The sequence below is a fragment of the Alosa pseudoharengus genome, unplaced genomic scaffold (assembly GCF_046254945.1).
Source record: "Alosa pseudoharengus isolate Yale_2024_CS ecotype anadromous, Long Island Sound unplaced genomic scaffold, YU_APseudo_1.1 YU_APseudo_1.1_scf_20, whole genome shotgun sequence".
Classification (NCBI taxonomy): Eukaryota; Metazoa; Chordata; class Actinopteri; order Clupeiformes; family Clupeidae; genus Alosa; species Alosa pseudoharengus.
In genome coordinates this window covers 15,085,671-15,097,898 of record NW_027468664.1, presented here as the reverse complement: position 1 = coordinate 15,097,898, position 12,228 = coordinate 15,085,671, and the positions used below count along the sequence as shown (strand labels likewise).

General features: G+C 41.1%; 1 protein-coding gene across 1 annotated transcript; it reads left to right on the top strand.

Annotated features, from left to right (window-relative positions):
- Positions 1–417: 417 nt before the first annotated feature.
- Positions 418–11,889, top strand: slc26a3.2 (solute carrier family 26 member 3, tandem duplicate 2). The gene is made up of 18 exons (XM_076296661.1): positions 418–545; positions 817–956; positions 1,880–1,990; positions 2,447–2,607; positions 3,826–3,990; positions 6,514–6,666; positions 7,015–7,097; positions 7,181–7,328; positions 7,532–7,645; positions 8,654–8,731; positions 8,869–8,964; positions 9,286–9,392; positions 9,829–9,898; positions 10,047–10,139; positions 10,610–10,705; positions 10,944–11,171; positions 11,430–11,484; positions 11,666–11,889. Exons 1-18 carry the CDS (start codon positions 418–420, stop codon positions 11,866–11,868), a joined length of 2,229 nt encoding a protein of 742 aa, XP_076152776.1. The 3' UTR covers positions 11,869–11,889.
- Positions 11,890–12,228: the final 339 nt, after the last annotated feature.

Here is a 12,228-nt window from a genome sequence, read left to right as displayed (position 1 = left end):
TCCACTAAAGTACACTCTGGGCATTCAGTGAACAAGGGGGTTAATATGGTGTGCCTGGCCCGCATATCAAAATCACTAAGTGTGCTTTGCGGTCACAGTCCTTATGATACCTTTTATTCAGGCACAGGACTGAAGGATGTGGGTCTGGTGTCAGTCCGGCTGTCAAGTGGAGATTGGATCCAGAGCTGACTTAATGTGGTTAACCTGCCTACTGGCACATCATGGCAACTTTGTTGTGCTTGGCCATAAAAACACAGCCTCCTCGTCTTCACAAGAAGACGGAAAGTGGAGCGGGGGAAAAAAGAGAAAATATCAAAGGCCTAATTGTAATCCTGTTGTGTGCTGGTGTAATTGATGGACAACAGGGCAACAGAGACCTGTAGCGGGGCCTGGTGAGGATCGGGAAGAGAGGTGAGGATGCAGCCGGCAGGTAAGCACTATGTGGTCTCAAGACCGCTGTACTCGGAGGACGCCTTCGCGAAGGACCATAAGAGGACCACGAGGAAGCGTAAGACCCTGTTGGACCACTTACTACAGTACTTCACGTAAGTCCAACACACTCAACTGAGATACTTAACATCAATTTAGCTATTTTACTTTGCAAACTTGCTTATTTTAACATAGTAATCTGCCAATTTGAATGTATATTATCTTGCATTGCAGCTTACATAGTAACAGGGAAAACAAAATAAATTGTAATATGAGATTTGTTGTTGGGAGATAGATCAGAGAGACTCTCCACTGAAGATGTACTCTCTAGCAAGAGGCTAGCATATGGCATTTACATGGATATCTGGGCCATTTTTCCAAATCCAGTTGGGACTCCAAACGTGCTAAGAATGCAGCCCTGTCTCTGATGCCCATCATTGGCTGGCTGAGAATCTACCGGTTAAAGGAGTGGCTGCTGAATGACATCGTCTCTGGGGTCAGCACTGGACTAGTGGCGGTGCTCCAAGGTAATTAACAAACCCAGGATCAATCATCATCAAACTTCTTAGAAGACACACAGGCATTTCAAGGTCACGAAACACGTCTAAGAATACACTTCACTTTGGAAAATATTGGCCTGGATATGTTATTTCAGCTCGGATGTTGTTACTTATCAGAAGTTTGTTCATCATTGCATTTCTTTGAATTTTGTGTTTATTCATCAACCGTATTCAACATATTCATCAACCAAAATCAAGACACTATTGACGCAAACAGAAAGCAATTAACACACATTGGGACCGTCAGTATCGACAGGAAGAGCTGACCACAGTGTTCAGTTCATAAACCAAACGCAGCTGATATTAATGGGGTGAGGATTATCTGATAATAAAACACATTGTCTTGATAAGAAGGACACAGCATTGGGCACCTGGGCACTGTGTTTATGTATTATAACAACTTCACAAGATGTAACTTTACATTATAGTCATTTGTAATGTGACATGGCATGTCTGCTTGCTTAAAAAAATCTGAGGAAAAAAACATATGTTTTTTGGCATATACATGTTTTTGGCCCATAATGATATAATCTGGTATGACCATTACTTATAATGCATTAAAGCAATAGTTCATAATGCATAACTGATTATAATACTGACCTTTATAGAAAGTGTTACCAGCATAATTTATGCAATTATGCAGCAATTGCATCTCTGATTCTATTATTCTCGTTCACCAATTCTTATGGAAACATGAGGATACCATATCAGTGTTGCAGCAATCATTAGTTTTGTACAAGTGTGATAATCTATCTTAATGGGTTGTGCTTATTGCTTGACTGTTAACAATTTTAGATAATGGCTGAAAAAGAAAGTCTCCTGCCCAGGTATATCAGTAATGAACTCATCTGTGACTTGAATGTGACTTATTGTCTGATACCTCGTCTCAGGTTTGGCATACAGCCTGTTGGCCTCCATCCCTGCCTGGTATGGCCTGTTTGCAGCCTTCTTCCCTGTTATCATTTACTTCTTTCTGGGAACCTCGAGACACATCTCTGTGGGTAAGCAGCCTTCCGGGTTTGACCACCAACTCTAAACATCAGAGTGGAACCTAAAGTTCTCTGCTGCATTTGACATCAAAACATGACATGATCAATCCCATAGCCATTAACACTACTATAAGTACTTATGACTTCACGTCTTTTCAAATGTGGAAACATGCAAAATGGTTCATGAAATGAGTCATGTTTGGTTTCACGCTGGAATGTAAAGAAGCATAAACAAATGCCAACCTGGCTTATTGGATTATAATTAGGTGTACTATTTCACATTGCATTGTATTTTGCTGTAATACATTATGTGGATCATGGTGGTCTAGTGGTTAAGGATCTGGATTTACAAGTGTAATACCATTTGTGCCCCTGAGCAAGGCACTAACTCCAAATTAGTCCAGCTGAATCAACTAAATGCCTAAATGAATAATAAAATAAACATAAGCCTCCTACCACCCTTTGTAGGTGCGTTCCCTGTGTTGAGTCTGATGGTGGGAGCTGTGGTCACCAGGCTTGTGCCGGACATTGGTCCTCCTGCCAACATCACTGGCTTCGAGGGCCTGACCATCAACGAACAGAGGGCCATGGTGTCTGCTTCTGTTACTTTCCTTATGGGCATATTCCAGGTAATAACAGCTATGCCCATTGTCACAAATGTTGGAAAGTAGTATTGTTTGGTAGCCTGACGAGCCAGACCCACATTAAAATGTAGGGTCTGGGCACTCACCGTTCGCAGTGCTCAGTCCGAGGGGCGGGATAATTGGTTGTCTTTCAAATTCCCTCTGCATGCAATAGGACAGCGCTGAGTCCCATGCGTTTTCCCACCAGCGGAGCTAGTTGGCTAGTTCAAACTTTTGCCATCTTAAAACAAGCTTAACTCGTGTCACACTGTTGGCCAACAGCAACATCCATCTTCTTTGTTTTCAAGTAGCAGGGAATTCAAGCCAAACCGTTGCAACTCTACCATCAATCATTATGTTAAGCCCGCCTAACGACTCTATACACGATTTGATTGGCCTGATAGAAGTTTAATTTTTCGAGCTCACAAGCCAACGGAGAGTTGCTAGACTAGCCCTGGAAGCAAATGTAATTTGCTGCCGCTAGGGTGGGTCTAAATTTCTAGGCTAATTGTTTGGTTTCCTTGAACACTATTAAAGAAGATTATCACACTCAACATTGAGAATCACAGGCTCAGTCCCTGCCTCAGTCATTTGCAAGCGCCTCTTGATTGATTAATCACCCACTATGTGGATACTGTTTTTAGAATTGATTTAGATTAAGTGTTATTTAGTATAATTTGTATTTTAGTATATTTAGTATATTCTTTATCTTCTACTGTCCTTATTGCTTAGTTGTGTTTTTTATATTATATACTTTTAATTACTTTTTCTGCTGTTAGTGAATGTGTGTGTGTTGTCTGCGTGCTACTGAGACCTTGAATTTCCCCTGGGGATCAATAAAGTATCTATCTATCTATCTAACATAGCCAAGTCAAAACATCGGCCCAGCCGTACCCTAGCCATCTACGGAGAACCAGCCTTGCAACTTCGCTTCGCTCCCCTGACCCAGAGAATCACAAACTGTGTTACAGAAATTGTGCAATAGCCTACTATTTGTATGAAATCTTGTAATATTATCAGCTAACATGGCACTTAAGAAATTATCTTTGCCAGTTTGTAAACAAATCTACGTACCTTATTGAGGGGGAAGGATGCAAGCCACGAGTGGTATTAAATAATTGTGTAAAATACAAATACTACGGAACTTTAGGGAGAGCCCAGTAAAAAAAAACAACATTGGATGCATTTTATGTATATATCATGAAGTATATCTGTCTACCTTAGCTGGCCATGGGAGTCTTTCAGGTGGGCTTCATCGTCATCTATCTATCGGACACCCTGGTGTCCGGCTTCACAACGGCCGCTGCCGTCCACATCCTGGTGTCGCAGCTGAAGTTTGTACTGGGTCTCACAGTGCCAGGAATAAGTGGACCGCTCTCGATCATATACGTGAGTTCAGATTGACCGCAGACGGTGTATGTTTGGTATTCATGACTAGTATAAGTATAGTATAAGAATATACTCTTTTGATCCTGTGAGGGAAATTTGGTCTCTGCATTTATCCTCATTTATTATCCGCATTTATTACACTCAGCACACAGTAAACACACAGTGAGGTGAAGCACACACTAATCCCGGCGCAGTAAGAGGTTAGGTGCCTTGCTCAAGGGCACTTCAGCCGCTCCTACTGGTCGGGGTTCGAACTGGCAACCCTCTGGATACGAGTCCGAAGCGCTAACCAGTAGGCCAGGACTGCCCCTAATAGAGATGGTCTGGTTTCAGGGATGAATTACTGAACGGACCCTCTTCATATTTGTGCCCAGTGGCTCATCTGTCCATTGGTTTTAGGTGTTAAATTCTTTGCAAACCTTTTATTTGTTAGCCCACCATAGAACTGTAGCCTATGCTAACCTTGCCATAATGACCGAATATGTAAATAAATAATGACCTCAAATTGTTATATATTGACAGTGTCGCTAGTTGAGTAAAAAACAGATGATGTCAGAGATCAGAGAAACATGCAAGAGCATGAATAAAAAAACTCCATCAAATCTAACCAGTTAACCAGATTAACCAGATTACTGATTACTCCTTTAAAAAGTAACTTAGTTACTTTACTGATTACTTGATTTTAAAAGTAACTAAGTTAGATTAAGTTACTTTATTAGTTACTTTCAGCAGCTGCCAACAACACCCCCACCGCCTCAACATAAAAATGATAACCGGTTATGCCAATACTCACTATACTGGAAGTGCATTTTAACAGTAATGCCAACAATGTATAGCAGACATCCCAACCTAACCTACTTAGATACTGAAATTCAGATGTTTGTTCAATAATGTCTAGTCAGTACACCAAATAAGGAAGGCCTATTGATAGAAATTGTGATAGTAAAATATGTAGATTTTGGTAGTTTGGCCTTTTCATGTAGCCTAGCCTTGGCAATTAGCCATCTAGTATAGGCCTGAGTAATATGCAAATGAAATTACACTTGTTAAACTCACCTCAACAAGTCTTTTGCAATCATTTAATCCCGTGAGCAATGCTAAAGTCACTGTTACAAACAGTGCAGTGTGCAATTATCATTATGTTTTACTCTTATGAGACAATTTGGTACACTTTTGTGTAGTCTGATCTTAAATGTTCCTTTTTGAGGGGCACTGACTCTGCCATGATGCTCCTGTTCCTAGATACACTAACTGAACTAATTAGAAAAGAGGCCATGCACCTACACTGAAAACTGATTGGTTGATTTAGCAAAACAGACCAGGATGTCTTGGATGCACTTGCAGGCACACACGCACCACTCCTCTCTCTCCCTCTGTTGTGTGCGCCTTAAACTCAGATGCACACGCGATTTGAAGTCCGGTCTGGCTTGCGTGCTCTTGTTCACTCTAGGTTCTGGGAGATTTTATGTAATTTGCGGCGTTAGGATATCAATATGTGGGAGACTCCCAAAACTTCGAGAGACTTGGAATGTCTAGCTAGACAGCACTTTGTAGCCAGCACAGAATGTACAATGTACCTTAATGTTGTCATATTTAGCTGACACAAACTCAAATAATGACCGTAGGCTTATAGATCAAATGTGCATCTCTCTCCTCCCTCCATTTTTTACGTTTGTGTCGCTGCGTGGTTTTATACATGAGTTGTCCTCATGCTGAAAAGGTTGGCATAGCCTACATGACGTATCCCCGAGACAAGAAGAAAGCAAAGAATATATCTTTTTACTAAGGAAAATGACAAAAATAGTAACGCACAGTGATTTAGATAAGTAACTTTAATCTGATTACTGGTTTGTAAATAGTAGCGCGTTAGATTACTCATTACCGAAGAAAAGTGGTCAAAATAGCCTACGCGTTACTGGCATCACTGAATCTAACAATCCAAGTGGATTTCTGGGTATGCTACATGCTGCTTTTCACTTGGTCTGGCTACTTTTGAATGCCTCTTGTAGTTTTCAATATCACACTCCCTGTCTTCTCACTGAAGACTGTCAGTGGTCTATCCATATCTCCCGAGCAGATATTTCAACACGTGTAAGTCATAACTAACACGTATTGATTTTTAAATTGCCTTGACAGTGCATATCTATGGACAAACCCTTCTTTTCTGATATCTATTGAAAGTTTCAGACAAAAGGCTTGTTTGCTTATTTCGACAGCAGTTTACTTAGGAAAGAACATGGTCCTTTTCCGGGTGATATTTAAAAATCTTTAAATCTGAGTCATGGTTCACAGACCTATATATAAAGCCCTGTTACTTACTGTTATCTGAAACACACTGTTTTGTTCTTTGAGACACAAGATAGTGTCTAGTGTGAGAACTAGAACATTCTGGAAACTGAGGACACATTGACAGGAATCCAGCAAGTACAGGTCTTCTGATAGAAGTTATGAACAAACAGTGAAAAAGGAAAGTCCCTCCTTATAAGATGAAAACATTTCCTCTCTTTTTCCCCCATGCTGCAGACTCTGAAGGACATATTTTTGCAAATCACAAAAACAAACATCTGTGATTTAGTAACTGCCATTGTGGTCATGGTGGTGGTATTCATTGTTAAGGAACTCAACGACAGATACAAGTCAAAGCTTCCAGTGCCCATTCCTATAGAAGTCATAATGGTGAGAAAGCAACTACCTATATCACTTCCTTCAGCATACCGTATAACCTACTGTTCTACCAATCAATACTAACTACAACTACCTATATCACTCCCTTCAGCATATCATATAACCTACTGTTCTACCAATCAATACTGCAGTTAAGCATTGTATAGGGAGGGTCATGACTCTCAGGGGCATAATTGTATGGGGAGAATCCTAAGCCATAATCATAATTGTAAGAGGACTTTCCCTTTCTTGTAAAAATCGGAAATTGAGTTAATAGGCAGATAAGAAAAGATATTGACTTATATGATTAAATGTCCTCTTCTGTCTGTGTGTCACACTGTCCTCATTTGTTCTGGACAGACTGTTATAGCTTGTGGAGTCTCTTATGCTGTCAACTTCAAAGAAAAGTTTGGAGTAGATGTTGTGGGGAAAATACCAAGCGGGTTAGTCACAATTTTATTTGTGCAGATTTCTTTTGCATATCAGTGCAGCAGATTGTTGGTGTGATGGGTGTTACATTTTGAAGGTTTGAACCGCCGACGGCTCCAAGCCTGGAGATCTTCCAGATGACTGTGATGGACGCGTTCCCAATGGCCATTGTGGGGTTTGCTGTGGCCTTCTCTGTTGGCAAAGTCTACGCTGTAAAACATGATTACCTTATCGATGGAAACCAGGTGATCAAAACAACTAATGAGCATAACGCTCAAAAACACCCAGAGGAACCTCAGTGACATATAAGTTAAAATCAATAATCCAAAGATTTCAATGATTTATAATTAGCATAATAGATATTTAGAAATATGTTATAGGCCTACATCTAAAATTAATGATGATATGTATAAAAGCCTCAACATAAAACCTTGTATGTCCCTTGAAGGAACTCATTGCGTTTGGAGCCAGTAACATCTTTGGGGGCACTTTTAGCTCGTTGGCAGCGAGCACAGCCCTCTCGAGGAGCGCAGTGCAGGAGAGCACAGGTGGCAAAACACAGGTAGGCCTGACATCCTCCATGGCAACACTTAGCTTGTGGCCCTTAAAGAAGCCCTGTGCAGGTCTGGTTATTCCTTCGCTGTTTCTGGGTTTTCGCCTGATTTGGGCTCGCATTTTTCACAACATAGCTCCCCCTGCAGCTTCGGTAGCAAGTGACTGCTACGCTAAACCCCCACTAGCTATCGAGCTAGCCATCAATAAACCAAGCTAAACACATAGGGCTCACAATAAAACGGTCGAGCAAACACATTGTTCAAGAGACTATCAAATCACATTACAAAAACGAAGTTCACCCAAGGGTATAGGCTACTTACAATTTCAACAGCAAAAAAGCCAAGTCGGAGTCCGTTTTGCAGTCTTCTTAGAAACTACAATCTGACTACATTTTCGAGTATTTCCGCCGAGTTACATCCGGATGTGTTTGGACCGCGACCAGAAAGTTGCATATTCGGTTTTTCCGCGGAGAAGCACTAGGGGGAGACGAAGCACCCACCAAACGTGGGTGTTGTAGAACCACCAAAAAGTGTTGTAGAACCATCACAACGACTCTCAACCTGCATAATTAAGGTCATTTTTGCTAAAATTGTTGCATAGGGCCTCTTTAACTTTAACTATTCATTAGCATTTTGATGTATATTTATCTTTTGTAATATATAGAAATTATTGGCAAAGACAACTTGATTCCAACACGACTCTTAGGTCTTAAGCCTACATCATCCAAAACACCAAAAACACCAGGCCCTCTGTACATCTATAGAAATATTGACCTCTAGTGGCAAAGAGAGCTTAGTAACAGTAAACCATTGTTGGTCATAACAAGCAAAGTTCACAGTCATGGCTGTTTATGCTTTATTGCTTTGGTAAGACATTGGCTCCAATTGTTAGCATTAATTCCAGTGATGTTTACCAGTTCTCTAACATTTCAGTGATGCTGCTGATGTAATTGATATTCATTGGTTCGTCAATGTTCCATTGATGATCATTAGTTCTTATTCACTTGTGTCCACAGATTGCTGGCCTGCTCTCAGCCCTCATAGTTATGATTGTCACGTTAGCAATTGGGTTTCTGCTCGAGCCTCTTCAGAAGGTATAAATCAATCAAACCCAAACTACTACACACTGCTGTTGGAAACACTTAGATGCTGAGCGCAAAGGATGTATGCATTCACACATGTGTAATTATCATCATGTTTACCTATTGGTTGTATGTGTCTGTATGTCTAGTCTGTTCTGGGAGCAGTGGTAATCATTAATCTGAAAGGAATGCTGATGCAGGTTCGAGAGGTGCCTTACCTCTGGAGGAAAGATCGCCCGGACTGCGTAAGTGCCCCCTCGCTGGTGTCAAATGACATAAATAACATCATCATTCCCGGCTGTTTCTGAAAGAACCCTTAAATAACATCACCATTCCCTGTCTCTGATATGAACGAAATATATATATAAACAGTAACAATCAAGAATTAATATTTGTTACAAATTGACATGGACACCGACATGGACATTCCAATTTTGTGGCTTTCTTGTGCCTCACTAGTATTATTAACTATCGCTTAAAAATCCATAAAAAAACTTTGAGCTAGTTGTTGGGTGGAATAATCAAGCGCATACTCACCACTCCTCTATGTTGTCCTCCTCCTCCAGGTGGTGTGGGTGGTGACGTGCGTTGCGTCCATCCTTCTGGGGCTGGATCTGGGGCTGGCCGTTGGGCTGGGCATCGAGCTGCTCGTCGTCGTCTTCAGGACTCAGTTGTGAGTGTACATGGTCCAATACAGATGCATTCTTTGTCATAAGTAATGACAAACAGATATCTTACATTGTTATTTCAGCATAGTTGTTGACATAACATGTCATAAACGTGAGGTCACCTTTAAATATGAACTCAATATTTCAATATATTGTGCTTTTTAATTTGGAGTTTGCAAGAAAGGTCTCCAGTTGGTTGGAAATTTCCAAATAAATTGGAAATAAAACAACCTTTACGGCTTATGGATTCTATAAGCAAGTTCAAGGTCAACTTAAGTCAGAAATTTAGCCATACAATGAATGCATGCGCATCTGACTAAATGCATGAATCCGATATTGCATTATAAAGGTATCATGCAGACAAAGGCCGGGGACAACATATTACTCTTTATTAGTGAACATTAATGCAAATGTGATGCGATTTCCTGTTTTATTTTCCAGCCCGCGCTGCAGTGTCCTGGCAAACATCAGGGGCACTGACATATACAGAGACCGCAAGGACTACCTGAGTGTAAGTAAGACGCCGGCAACTTTTTCTTGTACCTGTTTGAGGTACCAGAATCACAGCTCCATACACAGCCACCAGTTGTGTGCTAAGTCATAAACTATGGGTTATGATGCAGAAGGCTACTACATGAGGGTTCCTCTGTAATTCACAGATTTATGAGCCAGGAGGAGTGAAGATCTTTAGAATTCCCTCTCCAATATTCTTTGCCAACATTGAGTTCTTCAGAGGGAAGCTACTGGAAGCGGTAAGAATTAATCAGATTTTTTGTGATCTTATTTTTCTACATGTGTCTTATGTGGATTTATTCTTTCATCTACTTATCAATACCCTACTTACAGTATTTACTCTACTTAGGCATGTATTGAACAATATTTTATTGGCATGGCCTATCAAACAGAAGGGTTTATTGTGTTTCACAGAATTGGAAAAGTGCATCATAGACCTGATTAATTCTGATGCAATATTGGAAAGTAGCTATCAGTTCTACAACTGATTATATTGAAAGACTTTGCACCACATCCTTAATGTTTCACTGAATTTATGGCACAGGAACAATGCATCCTTATGGACAAATACAGCAGTTATATTACACAAGACTCTTACTCCAACTATTTTTAGTTGTGTTTGCTGTAGATATCATGGTCTCATGTTTTGTCATCCTTTTACTAATTCTAACCAGCTAATGACACTTTCCTACAACTCTCATGTGTGCAGGTTGGTTTTAACCCTTTGAGAATCTTGAGAAAGAGGAACAAAGCCCTCAGGAAGATCAAGAAACTTCTGAAGAAGGGAGAACTCCAGGTTACAGCTGTACGTCTGGCTTTGGCTTAGATTGCATTAGCCTTTCTGGTGTAGCTGACTGACAACAATATCATCCAGTCATAAAACTTTACTACTGATAGACGGTTTTAAGATGTCATTCTCATGCACTCAAACAATGTTTGCTTCTGATCAACTCTGCCACCACATGGCACTTCAGTGCAGCAGTATGTGAGAAATTCACATTCATATAACTGCAGTCATATAATGATTAAATCTCACCGTGCAGAAAGGACTACTGGCTATTGGTTCCTCCCCCATTGATGAGTCGGAGGACGAACGCAACATGGAGGATCTGGACCTGCCCTCTGATTACTCCGACCTGCCCGTGCAGGTCAACTGGAACTCCCAGCTCCCCGCCAACATCTGTGTACCCCCGGTGCCCATCCACAGCCTCGTCCTGGACTTCGCCGCCGTCTCTTTCCTGGACATGTCCGCCATGAAAGGCCTCAAAGCCGTACGTCTCTCCTTTCCATTGGAGTTCAAGTACAAAATGGCCAAGCAATTTCCAAGTTGAAAACAGCAAAGCGAGTTTATCCATTGTCTGCTGCCCATTGTAGGCTTTGCTCATTTTGGATGAAAGTGTCATCTAAATACAGGACTTTTCTGTAGTTGAACTGACAACAAACTGCTCTCTGGAGTTATCGAAGTGCTGTCTCTTCAATGGGAATGATATCTTCAACAGTTTTATTAACTTTTTGATTAACTCTTCCAGGCCCTAAAGGAGTTTATTCGTGTTGATGTCAACATCTACATCGTGGCTTGCGACAGTGAGTAACTATTCATCTAAAATGCATCTAGAGGGGGGTCAAGTTAGGTCAGTGTAACAGTAGAAGGATCAGACTGTTGTAGGTCATCCTGAAGTAATCCCAGTCAGACTTTTAACACCACTTTTACTGCAGTGAATTATTGCCCCACTGAGGTTGTTCAATACTGAGCTTTTTCTTGCAGTGTACCTATATAAGAAATTGCATAGCATCAAGTTTTTTGACGATGAGATCCAGACATCCATGTTCTTCGTGACCTTGCACGATGCCATGCTTCACATTCTAGAGAGACACCCTGACACGACCAACGTTGACAGTGTAACTGAGAAGGTAAAAACCAAAAAAACCATACCACCTACCCACACACACACACACACTGTTTTCTAATACATTAATGTGATCTTTCAGGTGCCCACAGGCCACACATTTCACAACCTAGGCAACGGCAGAAGTAGCTTGCGCAGCCGTGAACGGATGGTAAGCAGCAAAGAGGTTTGCACTTCATCCTTCAGTAATCATGTCACGTAAACTTAAACCAGTCATGAACCCAGACGCCTTCTCTTCCAGCAGGACAAACCAGTAGAGACCAAACTTTAAGGCTGAGGGGATCGTCCTGAGCACAGTGGTCACTTCACTTGGCCCTGAGAAGAGATGGGGCATCCAGGGGTGTTTAGACACAGAGGATGAGTGGTAGACACCTCATTGCATAGCCACATATTTGATAGGAGTCATATGTTATGTTATTTC

What these genes read in the sequence shown, in the direction of transcription:
- slc26a3.2 (XM_076296661.1), top strand. Translation starts at nt 418, where the DNA reads ATGCAGCCGGCAGGTAAGCACTATGTGGTCTCAAGACCGCTGTACTCG. An exon ending in TTCCTATAGAAGTCATAATG is followed by an intron (nt 6,667 to 7,014) that starts GTGAGAAAGCAA and finishes TGTTCTGGACAG; the next exon opens with ACTGTTATAGCTTGTGGAGT. An exon ending in TGCTCGAGCCTCTTCAGAAG is followed by an intron (nt 8,732 to 8,868) that starts GTATAAATCAAT and finishes CTGTATGTCTAG; the next exon opens with TCTGTTCTGGGAGCAGTGGT.